The sequence below is a fragment of the Brienomyrus brachyistius genome, chromosome 2, assembly GCF_023856365.1.
Source record: "Brienomyrus brachyistius isolate T26 chromosome 2, BBRACH_0.4, whole genome shotgun sequence".
Lineage (NCBI taxonomy): Eukaryota > Metazoa > Chordata > Actinopteri > Osteoglossiformes > Mormyridae > Brienomyrus > Brienomyrus brachyistius.
In genome coordinates this window covers 13,072,011-13,091,251 of record NC_064534.1, presented here as the reverse complement: position 1 = coordinate 13,091,251, position 19,241 = coordinate 13,072,011, and the positions used below count along the sequence as shown (strand labels likewise).

The 19,241-nt window shown below is 42.6% G+C and overlaps 1 protein-coding gene across 1 annotated transcript; it reads left to right on the top strand.

The window, feature by feature from the left end:
- The first annotated feature begins 1,061 nt into the window (after positions 1-1,061).
- On the top strand, positions 1,062-10,440 carry LOC125721898 (annexin A4-like). The gene is made up of 13 exons (XM_048998112.1): positions 1,062-2,222; positions 3,460-3,549; positions 4,323-4,410; positions 5,458-5,552; positions 6,751-6,864; positions 7,022-7,112; positions 7,367-7,446; positions 7,814-7,870; positions 7,975-8,068; positions 8,442-8,537; positions 9,146-9,204; positions 9,342-9,464; positions 9,593-10,440. The coding sequence occupies exons 2-13, from the start codon at positions 3,541-3,543 to the stop codon at positions 9,653-9,655; spliced, it is 969 nt and encodes a 322-aa protein (XP_048854069.1). The 5' UTR covers positions 1,062-2,222; positions 3,460-3,540; the 3' UTR covers positions 9,656-10,440.
- The last annotated feature ends 8,801 nt before the right edge of the window (positions 10,441-19,241 follow it).

Here is a 19,241-nt window from a genome sequence, read left to right as displayed (position 1 = left end):
TGTGTGTGTGTGTGTGTGTGTGTGTGTGTGTGTTAACCCTGAGTATACATGGCTTTTTGCTGGATCCTCCAGTTTCCTTCCACTGTCTAGAAAGATGCAACTTATATGCCTTAAATTAACCCTATGTGCACCCTGCAACGATCGGTTGGTTTTTGCTTTGCACCAAATGCAATATGTTTTATATTATATTATATTGTGGTTAGGGTGAATGTTGTTAAAATGGGATACTTTCTGAAAATTTGCTTTCTGGAAAAATGTGCAGAATCATCTCAATGTCTTGAATCCCAACTTGATATCATTCTAAATGCATTAATGCCAGGTGTCCCATTTTCACAATACTCACCCTGTATTATTTTATATTATATTGAGCACAAAAAGAAACATATCACGGTTTTCATTGGGGTAGCATCTAATTTCTGTTCTAGGGTATATTATGCTATAGTAATTTTAATAAGTAAAAAGGATAAATCCTTCATTTTACCATTTGCATTAGTATTAGTGCCTGTGATCAGAGGTTCACCAGTTTTTCCTGGGCACTCGGCATCTGCAGAATAGTCACATGTTCATGGGCCCTTCAGCAAGGCCCTTAACCCCCAGCCCCCAGAGTGCTGCACGCTGGCTGACCCTGCGCAATGCCCCCCCCGCCCCCCAGCTTGCTCTCGCCTACATGTGTTCTGTGTGTCTCGTGGAGAGCAAGATGGGGTAGATGAAGAGAGGCATTCCAATGTACAGGTAAATGGTAAATAAAGGATAATTTCATCTAATTTCATTATTGTACTTGTCCAATGTGTAAATTTAATGTATGTGACCTTGCACAAGAGCTTCACAGGGGACTGTTATTTCATTTCTGCCATACTGCTCTATGAAAGAAATGACAATAAAGAATCTTGCTATCTTGAGAATCTTTCATTTGTTTCCAAACACCCACATAGCCTAAATTTCCAATTAAGCACTAGGGACTGTTCAAGGTTACCCAGCAAATTGGTTACACGGAATAAAAAGTTCAGAAGCCCCCCACCATAAACAAAGTCAATGACAGATTTCATATCCTTAATAATAACCCTACAAATGGTTCCTAAGCCCGGCTCTTGAGATCTGCAGTTCAGAATATAAAATATTCATGCATGCACATAGAAAAATTATATTTGAAACTGGTGACGGGTTATGTAATCCAGAAAGGAGACAGCATATTAGGGTGAAGAACCGCAAACAGATCCACAGAAAAGGGATTTTCTGATTAGTTTTAGTGAGAAGTTGTGTGTGGAGGTGGGTGGGGCGGAGAATCAATGCTGTAAGGTTGTTTCTGAGCACGCTAACAGCTGAGGGGGAAGAAGCAATTCCTCCGCTTAACTCCTGAATTCCACTGTAGACCTGGGTGAAACTTTGTGTGGCTACTTGTCGGATATAGAAGAATATTCTCAAATTGGAATGAGTGACACAATATGCCTCATAACAAAGATTTGAACAAATAAATTTACTACCGTAAAACTCCTAGTATTCGTGCATAGTCTCGTCCCCAGCATGAAGTAAAATGTGATCAAATTATGTAAAAGAATCAACATAACATACCCATTACGTTATAAGGAGAAACGCTTTTCGTTTAACAAAATCATTTAGAATTTCATTTTAACCAGATTAGTATTATATTATACCATATCACAAAACTTTCTCGTTTTGACGAGATAATTTCATTTTTCGTTAAAACGAGATATTGTAATATTTAGGTATCTCGTTATAATGTGATACTTTTCACGTTTTAACGCTATATTAAATGTGTTTACCCTAGATACCCTCGATAATGTAATTTTAACTGGGATAGATGTATCAATCATAGTAAAAAGGATGCGTATAGTTAAATGGTATTTAACCCCCCAAAGTCTCTTGGGAGTTCTTTCTTCTATGCAATCAAAACTAAATTAACTCCGTCATGTTAAACACGTACCATTTTTTCTATTAACCTCTGCAATCCGGGTCTGGTTTCGTGGCCTCTCATGTAATATTTAATGAAATGTAATACTAACTGAATGGAATCTGTGGGGAAAATCGATATCCATTTATTTCAGCGCGTCCAAGTTTTGATTTACATGCGTCTTCCGCCCCCTCGGTTACCCAACCTGTCGCTCTTATGTCAATACACGCCCCGGCCTATATTACCTCAAACCCCGTTCATCATTTCATTAAATTACGACACCGAGACTTTCACTGAATAAAGAACGAGAAAAGTGAGTACTCATTCAATTAATTCCCTTTTAAACATACGTGTTAGTTATATTTACTGTGTAATGTAAGTTCTCTGCATTATATTATCAGTTTCATTGTATTATTCCTAAATTTATTTTATACTCGGAAGCAACAATATGCTTGAAACAGCCACGAACCAATCTCATTTCCTTCACAGTGAAAAACTAATGAAATTCGATATTCGCAAAAATTAGTTTGGCTAAAATACACCATATATTCCTTATGAGTTATGTGGTGGAAACCTTTTCTTCAGGTACATTTTTATTTTGTCCTGTTGACGGTGCACCTTTAAGCTCTTCATTTTTGCAGCTCTGCTGAAACATCAGTACTGTCTAATAACCTTCACAGCTAATTCACGAGTGCCAAACGTTTATGAATTATAAATAATCCTTGTAAAATAACATTGTGGATTATTCTGATGTAATTCATGAAAATTGCAGGCTTACCTATTTAAATGATGTAGCGACTTAAAAGCATCATTCATTAGCATTAAATTACAGAAAAATACATATTTTTTTCCCAGGGAAGAGGATACGTGTAGCACTTACTAAATTTGTTACGTTAATTTCATATAATACGCGAGCGTACATTCATTACTGCCAAAAACAGTATATTTCAAATTGACTGCTATTAGGCATGTAATCTCATTCAGATTTTGTGGCGCGGTAGTTCAATGGATACCACGTGACACCTCCTGGCTCGTGTAGGCTTAAATTGCATGTTTTATCTGCACTCATGCAGGTTTCATCCCACAGTCCCAAGACATGCCATATTCAAAAAAAAAATGCATGGTGTCTCTATATTGTCAATATTTTTTGTTGGGTATTTATTAATAATGAAAGATATTTTGAAGGAAATGTCCCACGTAAACAGGTTGCATTCGATCACCGTACAGAGTACCATCCTGTGCAGAAGGTCTATTTGACTGAGTAGAATTTCTGCTTGGATTAGGTGCTCTACCTAAATGGATATGAGAAGTTGTAAAAGTAAATTAGTAATTTTATCAGTTCAATATCAATGTTATTTGTGTACAGAGTCTGATGTAGACTAGGATTTTCAGATAAGATGGTGCTGAACAACAGCAGAAGTAGAGAGTAGCACTTCTGTACCAGTTGCATTTGCATGTGACCTAAATCATAAATACAGTGATAAGGCAGATTGCATTTAGGGACATAAACCCCTGTCCATATGACTTGAAAGATTTTGTGTTTTCCCCAGTCAGTCAGGCTGTAGCCTCTTCCTCTTCCAGCAAACCCAGAATCATCTACTTGCAACCTTTGTGACAGTATCTCTTTCAACATGGCAGCGGTAAGTGTTGTCTCAGCGATGTCTGTCATTGTATATTTTCCTGTTTAACTTGTGAATCTCAGAATTTAAATGAACGTACTTTCGACAATCCGACAACAAACCCTCATTATGTCCCAGTATCACATGTTTAAAACTAAAATATTGTTTTATGACTTATACACTCACTGTATGTTTTTTTTCCCTCCTTTGTAAATGTGATTAATTTTACATACCAGCCCCATAATCACTCTAATGAGTACAAATACTTGTATTTCCAAGCCAACCACACACTCCTTCTCCTCTGACATGTATTCCTCTTCTGCTTGCAGTACTTATTTTCTGTTTTTATATGCTCGTTATAAGCATACTAGCAGACGATACTTCATCCTACGAATACAATTAAATAACAGTATAATTACTTGATGGAGTTTGCATGTTCTCCCTATATATGCTGCGGTTTCCTGCAGCAGTCCAAAACATGCAATTATAGTGAATCGGTGTCTCTAAATTGTCCATAGTGTGCAATTTTGGGAGTGTCAGCCCAATTGATGGTATCCCGTACAGGGTGCCCCCTACTTTGTGCTCTGTGCTTCTTGGGACAAGTTTCAGTCTCATCAAGTACTTGTACTGGATGAATGGTTTTGGAAGATGGAGAGATGGATAATTATTTCACGAGTAACTAGATGAGTCGAATGAGTGTGAGTTCAGCCGTTCAGTGTTATCCCAGTCATTCAGAATCTAGTGGTTTTAAACTGTTGTCCTCGGGCTGCATGTCACTGAATGTGTACCTACAGATGGGCACTCATGGGACAATTGTTGTATCTGAGAGCTTCAACCCCGAGGCAGATGCCAAGAAGCTGAGGGGAGCCATGAAGGGAATAGGTGAGTGATTAACAAAAGGTAATTTCACTGAGCAGTGACAGGATTGCTGAGCATTTGTTAAGGGAACCAGAAAGGGCGTGAAGTGACATTGTAGCACCTGCCAAACCTGTATGATATAGACTTTAGGGAACAAGCCCCCTAATTGCCATGTGATATTTTGTTTTATTTCTCACTACTTCTTATTGGCCCCCCATTGTGGCCCATTGTGGCCCCATGGCCCATTGTCCATGTTAGTCAAAGTATCTTTATTAAATGTTAAACCACAATGCATAACGTCCACTACGCATCACGTGTTTCTGAATCCAATGTCAATCCAATGAAAAAGAGGATTTACTCAGGAGTTGAAGTTACCATAGAAATGTGCGATAAATCAAAATAAATTCAAACGTCTGGAACGCCGTGTGGGGGAACCCAGAGGTATGCCTTTCCGCGTGGAATGATTTAAATGCTAAAGACACACAGCTGAAGAAACGTGTGTGGGTGCCAAGGCAGCGATTCCCGCCGCACTCATTCGGAGGGACGTTCCTTTGTGTTTGTGTGTTATTATCCTTCATTTATCCCTCTGCGCTTCATTGAAGAATGAGCCAGCACCTTCTCTGCTTGTAATTGCTTGCGCGGCTCAAATCGAATCCCGATGCCGTGGTGGACAAACTGAGTAGTATACAGATGTCATTTAGTGAAGATTTCCGGAAAAACAAAGCAGATGCAGAACCTTCAGCCTAATTGTCATTGTTCTTGGTTTTTTTCCCACTGTTTACTAGATCCCAGTCAGAGCTGTCATATTCCAGTTCGTCATATTGGTTTAACATACGGTTTCAGGGAGTCTGCAGAAGTCATCCGGCATCTCGCAAAAACATTCTTAATGCAGCCTGTTTTTCCAAGGTCCATAATAATAAAGAAGGGAGTATTTTAAGGAGCATAAGTTACGCCTGCTTACTGTATGGAGGATTAGGAGGCCGACGGCGCTAGCAGCCATGTGACATAGCAGCACATCGTAGTCAGGGGTCTGATGCTGCTTCCAGGATAACAAGAGTGTTCTTCCCCCAGGCACCAATGAGGGGGCCATTACTGAGGTCCTGGCCCACCGCACAAATGCACAGAGGCAGCTCATCAAGGAGGCTTTCAAACGTTCATTTGGGAAGGTATAGCAGATCATAAGAATGATAAGTAAAGTGTGTTTTATTATCAGGATGTGCAAAAAATAAGAAATCAAGTCAGTTAGGTAAGAGGAATCTAAAAGCCTCTCCCTCTGCCAGCGATAGCAGCAGTTTATGGATGGGAAATTGAAATTTTGTTCTTACGAAATGAGGAAATAGAAGCGTACTGTTGACAGAGAGTTGAGCGCTGTTATTGGGGTAGGGAGGGTTAATGATTAATCCTAACAGAGAGGGGATGTGTGCCGTACAGGTGGAGACTTGCACGGCCATATCGATTAAACAAATACTGTCCATCAAGAGGTCAAAGGTCAGCAGGCCTTATCTAAAATCCAACAAAACAAGATACTGAGGCTGTCATTTTGAAGGTTGGATCCGGGTTGTGAAACAAGAGCTGCTTTTTAGTAGGACATATCTTATTTTAATCAATTAGTCAAAGATTTTTATAATGATTAATAGGGATGAAATAAGTTCATTGTCATACTGTGATCCAGGGTAAATTCTTTCTTCTACAAAAGACTTTTCACACTTAGTCTGGTAATTCCTTGAAATGAAATTGTCTGACATTGAATATTATCTTTCAATTAAGAGCTTCGCAGACCTTTAGCTGTCATGTACGTATGAGCCAGTCAAGACATGCCCTTCAGTCTGCATATTGTATCGAAGGTTGAAAGAGGTGGCACAGGGCATATGGAGAAGCATGGAGCCCCTGAGTTATGGACTTATCCAGGAGAAACAGATATGCCTAGCCCAGTGTTAATGTGCTTCTTCTTAAAAAATCCATAACGTGCTCCGTTGGGTTTCTCTCCATATCACCGAGGTATTCTCTATTATGTCTCATTGGCCTGCATGACTAGATCCACCTTCTGCAACATGGTTGGACTTCTGGTCAATGAACCACTTGGGTGTGACAGTGAAATTATTTGCAGAATCTTTTCTATGGTACTAAGCTTGCTTGACCTACTAAACACCCAACAAAAACAAACATTGATAAACCAACAAATTGGTCAATATAATGTGTGGAGATACTAGTTTCATGTCCAGTGTTTGTGTCTCATTTCATGATAATATTACCTGATGTCAACATTACCATTGTGGTTATGGGGAAGTATCCACATCTCATCCATTATTCCATGTCAGCTACCCTAGATTTCACATGTCTGCCCCCGCATGTCCTCTTCTCCAGAACCTGGTGGATGAATTGAAGTCAGAGCTGTCTGGAAACTTTGAGAAAGTGGTACTGGGTTTGCTGATGCCGCCTCCTGTCTATGACTCCTACGAGTTGAGAAATGCCATTAAGGTCAGAGGTCGCCCAGTACGATGCAGGGATGTGCTCATATAACACTAATGCCGTATGCAAAGTTCTGTTATTTCTCTTGCAAAGCCATCATTACTTCTTACCTGCCAATCTTTTTGAGCATGGAACAAAGGTGGGATCTTTTCTGATGCCCCAATAGGGAGCTGGGACAGATGAAGCTTGCCTCATCGAAATCCTAGCCTCTAGAAGTGGTGAAGAAATAGAGGCTATTAAAGCCACATACAACAAAGGTAAACATTCTTTGATATGTGACGATCTGTAATGGAACACGACCCTGTTGATGATGGAATGGTAAGACCATCACGGTGCCTTGCTCTTCCCATCAGTCTGACTGCTCCTTTCCTCTGCTAGACGCGTAATGTCAGTGTCATGTTTTTTTGCCATAATTTTAAGTACTTAAATGTTATAAATATATTTAAATAAGGAAAGAACTGAAATATGCCCTGATTCTTCCATGTGTACCTCATTGTGGTACCCTGTGCAGAATATGGCAGGAGCCTGGAGGAGGACATCTGTGGGGACACTTCTGGAATGTTCCAGAGAGTTCTGGTGTCCCTGTTGACGGTAACAGTGATCCTGATGCCGGGCCAAGATCCCAAGATCACGAAAAATCCTCTATGCTGATACTTAAAAATATAGATTTGGTTTTAGTTCATTGAAGTAATTTACAACTCTTAAATCCCATACAAATATGATTATAATATAATACTTTAATAATAAGGAAATACCTCTTTTAGCCTGGTTAAATACCAATCATGTTAAACCGAAAGTTGTATTGTATTGATTCATATCACAGTGCAAAAAAGGAAGCTTCACCGCAGAGTTAGAACGATCCCTCCTTATGTAGCCATACAGACCTGTGTTTGCATCTGCCTGCTAACTGCTAACTGCAAAGCTGACCAATGTTTCTCTTCCTTCACCAACATGTCAGGCTGGACGCGACCACGGCTCCTTTGTCAATGAGGCGCAGGCCTTGCAGGATGCCAAGGTGCAAATCCTCAGGCAGCACTGCAAGGCCGGCTTGCAACAAAGCACACATCGCCACTTACAGAATAATATGCACGACCGTAACTGCTCTCCGTGCTTTTGTAGGATATTTTTGAGGCTGGAGAGGCGCAGTGGGGCACCGACGAGGCCACATTCCTGACTGTGCTGTGCGTCAGAAACAGGAATCACCTCCTCCGAGGTAAATGGCCGCCCCTGCCAGGTCTTCCACAATGGCACTGGGCCAACGTTGGGTAATTCCAGTCTGCAGGACTTTTATTGTAGTTAATAGTGGTTAGAAAGTCCTACCACTAAGTGATTCATGTGTTAAGCAACTGCTAATTGCCCTTAATGACCATGATATTAAATATGTAGGTATTTATGCTGTTGGGCCATGATTACCACATTATTAATGACCACTTAAAAGTATAGGTATATATTAATGCTGTTGGACCTTGACGACCACATTACTAATAATCGCATAATTATGGGTGTGTGTTTATGCCATTGGGCAATGGGCTGTTGATGGTCTGTGCTGGTGACTTGACTTCCTCTCTCATTGCCTGTTTGCGTAGTGTTTCAAGATTATAAGAGGATCTCTGGCCGGGACATTGAAGAGAGCATCAAGAGAGAGATGTCCGGCAACCTGGAGAGCATCTTCCTGGCTATAGGTCTTTGTTGTTATGAATATTCTTTAACCGGGTGGCAAAAACATCCAGATCTGTTCATCCCAACCCAACATTCACTCTTAGGAATGCCTGCAAGTCCATCCCAGCAATTGCTAATCAAAGAAGATTTTGATAAACATGACCAGGAAATGAAAGCGATAAAGGTCCATGTCACCGTTCAGCATAGATAATTCTAGACATTGAGGGGCAGTTTTGACACCCTATTTTTTCTCTCAGCTATTATTTGAAAAACATTATTCTAAATCCAGTTAGTGATTATATCCTGCATTTCTTATGGACTGATCCTCTCCAAGGGTCAAATCCTCGAATCACTCCTGTCGTTCATACTTACTGAAATACCGACTTTGCCAAAATCTTCACTTGCAATTCTCTTAACTCACAAAACACAAAAAAAACTGTATCCATAAAATTTCCAAATATTACACTGGGAAAGAATCCATTTCAATGTCTGTTCATTTTCCTGTTATACAGGTGTGAGCAATGCTTTACATTTGGAATTCTGGGAAATTTTTATTTCATAGATGTAAATGGTAGTTTAATTAAGGTGATGTCGGAGAAGAGGGCTCTCATTAAGGGTTTTGTTGTTTCAGTAAGCTGCATCAAGAAAAAGCCGGCATTCTTTGCGGAGCAGCTCTACAAATCCATGAAGGTAACATACCTCCCCGATCACTCCTGCTGACGCGGAGCTGTTGGAGCCGTGGAGACCCAACTGCCTGTCAGCGTGAGGCATGTGTCTGCTGTAAAGCAGAGCCTCTCTCCTCACCCTACCCACCTTTGTGTTCACAGGGGGCAGGCACCGCCGACGGCACCTTGATCAGAATCATGGTGTCCCGTGCTGAGGTCGACATGATGTACATTAAGCCGGAGTTTGCCATGTTGTGTGGCAAGAGCCTCTACTCCTACATCAAGGTGTGGTGCTGTTTGCACTCGCTGTGGCACCAGGGTGACAGCTGAGTCACAGGGTGGCACTGAGCATCCGGAGTGAAAACCTGCTCCCTGTCTGACCCCTGCCCTAAAAGTGTTCCTCTGTTTGGCAGGACGACACTTCAGGTGATTACCGCACCATTCTGCTGGAGCTCTGCGGGGGAGGGGGCAAATGAATGAGCCTGGGGCAGCTGTGATGTCATTACTGTCGGTGACCAGAGGCTCCCAGAAGTCTATCCTCTTCCATTACCTTTATTATTGATGCAGTTTTCTACTACTTGGTAGCCTAATAAAATTCGTAAAAAAAAAAAAAAAAATACTCGTGACTGATGGTCCATATAAATATACACCAAATATCTTAGGCACCAGAGGGCGCTGTTGGTGCTTTCGGGTGCATGGAAAACTTAAAAAGGTGTTCTTGTTTTTTTTCTTTTTGCAACCTGTTTGTTCCTGTCTCTAGGGGGCAATGCCAGACCGTAGTTCTCATCGTGCCACTTAATTTCCCACCATCCACAGCACTAAAATCATGCCTCCAAGTCTCTATCCAAGGAATTTACCGTGATTAGGTATCACGTCTTGTTCTTCCTTGGCTGCCGGAGCCTACAGGTTTGGAAGGTAGAGCATTGGGCAAAATGTCACAATGAATCATTTTAATGTTTGTATGTTTGTTTGTCTGTCTTTAACCATTAAGGCTGTAAGAATATTTTTATAGGAAACCAGTGTCGCCCCATATTTCTGTGGCAATTTTGTGCTGCACACAACACCACCTGAATCAAAAATGTTTAGGATATGAGTACATTCATATTCGCCACAATTAACCCAAAACTGTCTGGTTGAAGTAAAAGGAACAGGCAGCAGAAGGATTCCCTAACGAATGTGGAAGATTACAGCCATCTTTTACAAATATAAAGGATTATAAGACAGCAAGCCGTTCTCAATAAACTCCCAGAAATGGCCTAAACTGACGTTATTTTTGTTGATGAGCAAACATAGAAAGAAAGGGCACATCCTTTTATTGAAAATACTTTAATCAAGCCTCAGACAACAGTGGAGACAACGAATGTGATGGGGAAGCTGTTTACGAGGACTCCTGTCTGCTCAGTCATTGGCCACTTGATTCATCAGGGCTTTACTTCGTTTATTTGCATGACAAGTACCCCGCAATTTTCTTTTCCCTTTAATCTCAACCCAAGAATTTTTCTATCCGTCACAATGCAGTTTAAACACGAAGAGCTTAGTGGTGCGGAGACTTCAAGCGGGGCCAGTACAGCCAGTTGATCAATGCTCCGTCATGGAAACGTCCTGTGCATCCAACCTCAGACTGCATTTCTGCATGGCCTGAAACCAAGCTAGATCTGTTTTCAGACGCTGTCCACATTTGTTTTGAGTTTCTCACTGGCGTTTCACACGACAGAGCTAATCAGACGCGGGTTTCAATCGCAGATCTCACACGCGCCGGTACCTTCCCCTGATGCTCCCAAAAGCTCGCCGTGTGGCTCTACATGGAGGCCTGAAAGTGGAGAACACACTGACGTCACGTCGCCGACTCTCACAGAGAAAACCATTATGTGCAATAATTTTTGAAAAATCTTCTGCTAAGTTCTGGATTAATCGGATACAGGCGTCTCCTTTTCCAAACCATCAAGGTGACCCAGGATCTGTACAGGGAAGAAAATGCATCAAATATCTCTCTCACTCACAAGTCTTTAGGCATTTTTAGTTTTTTGATTGCAGTCACCGATTTTTATAAAATTGAGGTTACTCTTATGAGGACTAGAAAAATGGTCTCCACAACGTCAGAATGGCAGGTTTTTAATCATGTTGTGGGGATATTTGGACCCCACAGTGTAAGGTACACCTGGACCACACACACACACACACACACACACACACAAATCCATGTCCGTGTAGGATAGCCAGGCTTTGGGTTGTGGGGATGACGCCTTACTCTTACTCTATAGATAAAAGGGTAAGTAAGAATCAACCCTGTAGTCATGCACTTTTTTCATACTGAGAGCTTAAGTGACTTTATATGACTCACCTTTGCCATTATTATGTCACTATATCATTTCATTAATTGCTAAATGGATAGCACATTAACACTCGCGATACAGAAATATCAGCGTAACACAGCAACACATTAGCCGTCACCAGGAATGATGTAAAGTGGCTCTTTTGCGCGCTCTAATTTACCTGTTACTTTATGCGAAGTTAAATCCAGCCGCATCAAATATAACATTATAGCAGAAAGTCGAGATGAAATGAGGAGATTAAAGGATATTCGGTAACTGATGCTGTTGGTCTTTAGTTTCACAGACACTCAGGGGCTGCGATTCCTTCTCGAAGGAGCTGATCTCCTACCGTTCTTCATCTTCTTCACGGAGAGCAACCACGCACTGTCAGACTCCTTCTTCTCCCAAGGTTTGCTTTGGCCTATAATGTTGCTGTCAGGGAGATATTGCCCCCCCCCCATTCCCTCCATCACCACCATACTTGCAGCCCCCTCCAGCTCCCTCCACAGCCACATCTGGATCTCATCCTCTAGCTAGAGAGTCCCGATCAGCACATACCTGAGCACCCGCTTCTGACTCGGGCTTCCGCCTTCCTCTGCACCATGTTCCAGGCTCTGATTACTTCAGCTGTTTGTCAGGAAGCTAATGATTTCCACAGACCCAACCCAAACCTGACATTCCTCTGAGAAATCACTGTGGCTTTACAGCAATCAATACCTTGGGCCCTGAGTCCAATATCATCGTTCAGCATAAGCAGGCCGAGGTTTTTCGGCTCCAGCATCATCGTTCACGTCGTCTCTAACACAACGTCATGCTATATTTTGGAATTTCCTTCTGTCTGTGACGTCCAAGAGGCCTTCCTGTCTGAAGACATCCAGGATATCCTGAGTGTGAGGGCGCCACCACCTGGTTCTGAGCAGAAGTGCACTTTTTAACAGACCTGTATTATTGCAGCTCGAGGTTCAACAGCTCTGAACAATTTGCGGTTTCTCAGGCTCCAAATCCATGAACACACACTGCAGCTTCAAGCTAAACACAAAAATCAACTGAGCAGAAAATTGAACGCAGACTTTCTCCCTGTGTCTCATCCAGCACTAGTGTGTTGGAGAGTTAGGCTCTGCTTGTTTAAAGTAACCATTCACAGCCAGAGCTGGCTTTCTTCCTCCCTTTAACCACCCAACAGCTAATCTCCTTAACTACCCAAGGACTTTTGCTCTTCTCTTCTTGATCTTACGCTGCAGAAATGTGAGCACCTGCCTTATCACCTTGTGAAGGTATAAGAGCCAAGGGCCCTACCACATTTTACCACCTTCTGCTTCAGGTATATATAGTTGAAAATGATCTGTGGCTTACAGGAGCCCCCATGTAAAAGGTCATGTGGCTCCACCTTTTTCTAAAATCCCTGTAAACAACTTCTGTGGTGTGTGCATTACCCCACACAGTTATGCACGCTGCTGCAGAGATCAAACACACCGGCACTCACATCCCGCTACCATTGGCTAATGTTTTGCCTGCCACAGCTATTGCATGTACAAATCTTGGAAGGTTTCATTGTATTTATATCTATTGCATTTCTGTTTTTTATTTCTATAAGCCATCAAGAAAAACAGACTCAGCCGTGAAAAAATGTAAGTGAGATGAGAGCAAAAGGGTGGCATGCAGCCAGTGTTTACTGGTACAACTTTTTAAGGAATTAAAATGCACAGACCGAAGTTGCACTTTATATGGGCCTTTAGGCAGATATCGCTGCTACGCTCTCCTATTTCCTCTCCCACCATTCCCCCCCCGTTATGAAGTGATTAATGTAATCTTCCAGGATGACTGAGCCACTGCCTACTAAGCTGACAAGTGGAATGAAGGCTGAGGGTAAGCTCCCACCGTTTGCTGTCACGGGGGTGTCAGTCTGCACTGTGGATATCTTGTAACATGCAATTACAGGCAGAAGCGGCAATCATCTCCCCAGGCGGGGAGGTAAAGGTGCCGGTGTGCCGCATAACAGAAGCGCGGGAACAGGTGGCCGGAAAGTGCCTCGCCATCGCACAAACACGCCCCCGCCAGGCTGCAAGTGGAAGAGGCGTCCTAAAAAGACAGTACTTCAGAGACGCTGTATGGAGCCCTCTCGTACAACAGCACAGTTCCAAAATAACCTGCAGTTCATATTCAATTCATATAAAAGCATCACACAGTTATAATGATCTCCGTCCGGTGAGGCTCTACTTATGTAGCGAACTGAAAATGCTCTACATAGCGATTTGATTGCTTTTAGCTACCCATAAACCTTTAAATCCCTCTTTAAAACTCCGACAGACGGGCGCACTTGCCGCATTGCGTTATTTCCGCGTGCCTGTGGAATAGCGTGCCAAGTTCTGCTGCCCGCACTCGCGTGTGCGTGTTTGTTTGTTTGCATGTGGCAGGGTCTCCCCCACACGCAGTCTTATCAGACCACCCAGCCCACACCAATTAGCTTGAATCACAGAGGACAGGAAGTGAGCGGGTAGAAGGGAGAGTAAACTTCCTGTGGAATGCGCCTCCTTCCTGAAACGGGAAAACCGTGTCAGTCTCTCACAGGACCGTCGGCGGCAGGAGATGCTCGTTAGGCAAACCGCAGGCTCTGACCTCTTAACCTTCTCACTGCTGGTGTGGTTTCTTCCCCGCTTGTTATGAATCGACACGGGCAGACTTTTTTATGAATGGCGTTTGCTGACTAAAACCTTCACACAGGAACAGGCAAACCACAGTTTAGACTCAGAACCCAGGGCCCGGCCCTACGGCAGCAAGCTGTGGCCTAAGCATCCCCCCACATCCCCACAAGCCCTCCCCCAAACTCCCAACAGCGACAGCCTTGTTTACAGCATATCCAGGTGCCACAGAACGCATGCCCGGCGTCGCTCGTCTCCGTGCAATTATTATTCCCTACCTTTACAGATTCGTATCAGACCTGGCTTGGGACACAAAGCCGTTTTTGGCCAATGTTCGATCGCAATCACAAGCTCAGATAACAAGCTCTGTTCTGCTCGGGGCCAGCCGCGCTGTCAGCTTCAGATTTAGCTACTATCCTCAGCGACCACCTCTTACGGCCTCCACCGAAAATGTCCAAGTTAGGCGAAAATAGCACAAAAAGGAACAGAAAGGGCAGAGATAAAGGTACATCAAGGGAGACTCTAAAAGCCTCCAGTAACTGCAGTCAGCTCAAAATAGAGGACTTCCCCATGAAGGGAGAATGAAAAAGAAAACTGGTTTAGTTCCTGCTGTTAGCTGGAAACCACACGGCAATCCGCAAGAGTCTGCCATGTTTACTGGAATCAATGAGACCCTTTTATAAGCTCAAGATTGTCCATCTTCCTGCGATTTCTGAATATCATTGAGTCTGCAGTTATATTATCTTTAAATATTACTCATCCAATTAATGAACCATTTCCTGCTAGTTTTTGTGGTTTATGAGATCAACCGCACAGTGACCACAACCAATCAAGAAATGAGGAGAGTTAAGCTCCTCTGCATTTACAAGAACATTTTTTTTCCCTCCAAACTTTATTTCTTCAAGTATGCCACAAATATCAAACAATATAAACCAGTCAAACTGACTGACAGAAAGGAATTCAGGAGTTTGGATAATTGATTTTCCGGATAGTCCTGTGGAGGCTGAAAAAACGATATCCCTGACAAATGCAATGAGTGTTGAGAATTTGTTGTTTTTTTTCCTTGAATATTTCATCACTCGTTTTTATATATGTAACATACACTGACTGAAGAATTGTTGCATTTTATTGATGGACACCCCATCAAAACCTGCTACCCAGCAAGGATTAGGTTTCCAGAATGCCCAGAAAACTTTCTATTTTCCAGAAAATATTGTAGCAATATACAGGGGCTGCACATTTCCATAGTACAGTCATACGTTTGTGTGTCTATTTAAGAATGACCTGAGGAACGCTTCGGATAAACAGACACAGGAAATGGGTCAAGCAGGTCGATAGGAAGCTACCTCAGATTCAAGTGAATCACAAGCTCACCGTCTGGCCCGGTTCACAAAGCGTCCGCCGAGGTTGTGACCGGCGCACACAGCCACCCACCGAGCAGGACACGCGGCGCCCCAGGCTCACCTTGGCAACGTGGCCAGCTTACACTGGCACCAGGTAGAAGGGTGGCACCGTTCACCGCCCACTGACGGGACGCAGCAGGGACTTCTGGGAAGGAGCAAAAGCCTGGGCACCTTTCATGGCCCTTATGTAAGAGAAGGAGCTGTGGCAGCCGATAAAGCAGCCCTTCCCCGCACGCTCACTCGCATATTCATCACCGGCTGTTTTTCCTCAAAGGCCCCATGTCATCGACATGTTTGGGAGAAACATACAGGGCTGTTTGAAATGGACTTCAAATGAGGAATTAGCTGATTGTTAAGTACCTAAGGGAATGTAAAGAACTCACAAAACTGCACAAAATAAATAAATAAAATTAAAATCAAAGACAAAATATCCATTTTAGGTAAAGCAATCACTGGTGATTTTGTTGTACGGTTCTATTTTTAGCTCCAAATAGATTTCATGTGTCTTTAAACACAAAATAAGTCCTCACTTTAATTTAATTTTATATATCTGTGATGAAAGTCTCATATATATTCATTTAAAAACAGGATTTTCTCATTTTTTCGACGTTTCATTTCGTTGTTCTGGTTATTGTTGGGTGTCTACAGAGTTCCAGGACCTTTATTCAAGAAAGAGTTTTTATTCATTAAAAATCTGAAGTACAGTATAAATCATACAGTCACTTTTGAGTGACCGCAAAACAAAATATTTCCATGGTAACAATTTAGGCTGAAAGTTTAAATACACTATTGTACAGTATATTTAAATTAAAGCAATTAGACCATATTGTACTTCTTTAAATGTAACGATCTGTAAACTCAAGCCTGGCACACGGTAAACGAAATGTATGTGAAACTTCATACACCCTCTATGAGATATAAAGAGGTACAGAGGTTTGGGCACCGAGTTCGTAGTAAGCAGAAAGTTACTACCAAGAAGTTCCATTAATAGCAATAGATTGGATTATTCCCCAGAGGCAGTGATTTAATACAGCCTCTTTCATCCAATGCGTGGACCTGGCAGAACCCCTGCATGCCACACATAAACCTGACCCTGCAAAGACTATAATACCACACTAATAAGTACACGGGGGGGATCTCTCTATGGCTTTAAAATAAAAGACCCTTGGGACAAAGAAATGTCAATATGTGGGATATGTGGAGCACCGTTTGCGACGTCCGATGCCTCAATTCCGACAAGTCTCTAGTTTTGTTCGGCGAGCCGAAAGTGCTTCATTATTCCATACTTCGCATACTCTTTGTTCACGTACGGTATTCATTGAGGGATCTACGGTTATATTTTTCTTCGGTGTGTCTCCACTCTGTCTGGAATGCCCTTTTTGCCCCTGAGGCTAAGGTAGAGTCCCTGGGTCGGAGGAGTAAGTGCGAAGGCCGTAAGAGACAGGCACGACGGATGTGCCTCGCGCGTCAGGGTCCCGGCGGGAGAAGGCCACGTCCGACACAAATACTGGGCGGGCGGCCTAGGGAGCATCCAGCCGATGACAGACGTTAGACAATGGGATCTGCGCTATATCAGGACTGCCACGGAGCACATGTTTAACATCCACGCATCAAACACATCTCAGTAGCCGGGGTTCTCAGTTCAAGACGGAATCGCACATGGGCGACACCGTCTGCCAAAACATCTCTCCAAGTTGAAATAACAATTTGGAAGAGGACGTTCTTTCAACTTCTTCATCAGCGGCTTGGTCGTCTTTCCTCGGATCATTAGTCAAAAAGTTTAAATTCAGGAACTTTCCACTGTACAATGCATTTACAAGACGGACTGTAATTTGTATCAATTTCTGCAGAAATGATTTAAAGAAAATTAACCTGTGTACAATCATTTGGGTGCATCCTACAAACGAAAAGCAAGGATGGACAAGCTAGCCATCTCCCATTTCCGCTTGTGCTGGATTTGTAGAACTCTTAATGGGTATTTAATCAAACTAGCAGTACCAGCAAAACATCATCAATATGCCCAACCCAATTAGATCAACCGAATCGTTGTGCTCCATACTTCCTGGGATAGGCTTCTGTTTACTGTGACCTTTCACTAAATAAGTGAAGATGGAGGGTCACCATATATGTATTTAAAACGCTATTTTTAAACAAGGGGTCTGCTAAAAAGCGATGCCTTCCCATTCTTCTTACAAGTACTTGACTTGTGGATTGTTTCACAGACTCCAACTGGCAGCACTCAAGACATTGGACTCCTCTGAATGTCAAACCCACTTGATCCCTGTGTGAAATGTCAATAAAAACGAATGGCTTTCTGTCACCTCATATTGAGCCCCTACAAGGGACGCCCACCTGTCACATTGGCCCTGGGTCCATTGGCGGTCGCATGCAGAGAAGTCCATGCTACACTCCTTTCATTTTCACTGATTAAGACTGATTTTCCTAAAATAATGAATTTATTGTGCTGGCTCAGCCCCCCCGAATTAATCATATGGCAATAGGCTAAGTCACTTGATGTTTCAAGCGCCCATCAGTCAGAAGATGAAAAGAAGAGCATCGGTAAATCTTAAAGAAGGTCCTGTCTCCATTTTCTAAAGTCTGTCTGGTGGCATTACTTCAGCTGACAGACAATATCTGCGCTAATGATAATAATTATTTTCAGATGTGGAATCCTATGAAAAACACTTTAAAGGGCATTTAATGAAATTACTTGTTTAATTAAGTGATTTTTGTTAACAATCAAGTTGAACGACCTTAATAAAAAGACGAATCAATAATCAAACAAAATGAAGTGTCGCTCAGCCAGAAACCAATCAAACAAACAAAAGTCTTTGGTTTTGAGGTAGCTGCTGTTTTTGGGGGTTTCTTCGGTTTCTCCTCGGTCGCAGCTGGCCTGCATTTATGGAGAAAACTGCTAAAAAGATACATGTCTGCAGCACCACGAGGCTAATAGTTTGTGCTCGTGCCGAACAATCTGAAAATAATTATTGGCATTAACGTCACCAGAAGAAGGACTGCTTGGCATTCAGAAACGAGGGATTTGCCATCACCAGACAAACAAAGCTTGTGCACTAGACAAAAAGCAACAAAACACGACTTCTTGTGGCTCCGAGCACCTCGGGCCCGAGACTTCAGTAGAGTGTGGCTCTTGCTTTAGACCACTGTCTGTAACTAGGAAGCCATTATTTCCACTCTGGTGGGCTCACCCCACTGCCAGTAAAACATATCGTGTCCACTATGGCTGATCCTCACCCATATAAACTTTAAATTCAATAGTATTTTAAGAGCTTGTTATTTTAGATTGTCCAGCCAACAGATGAACTTGTGTGCTGGATGCTTGCATTCTACTCGAAATTATTTCACCACAACCTCGAAAAGCTGCGGGCCAACACTACCTCAGTCATGCTATGCACTATATTTTGACCGCTTATTGGACCTGGAGAGGTAATCAAGGCAATAATGAGAACAATGTGTGAAATCTGAAATAGTGAGGCGTGCGCTCATGGTAGCCAGAATTTCAGTGTGTTAAAAATGGCATTTTTCTTGCTCTGGTGTTCAGAGAAAAATTCTGCCATTAGTCATGTTTCCCTGAAGGAAATATGCGGTCGGCAGTCAGGCCAGGTGACAATACAGTAAGAAGCCCGATAAGAGAGTGAGGAAGAGAGAGAGTTACTGCAGCTCCCAGCCTGACACAGGAAGGGAGCGAAT

Coding starts and splice junctions, on each gene's coding strand:
- LOC125721898 (XM_048998112.1), top strand. Junction 8,069..8,441: donor CAGGAATCACCTCCTCCGAG/GTAAATGGCCGC, acceptor CTGTTTGCGTAG/TGTTTCAAGATTATAAGAGG. Junction 9,205..9,341: donor AGCTCTACAAATCCATGAAG/GTAACATACCTC, acceptor TTGTGTTCACAG/GGGGCAGGCACCGCCGACGG.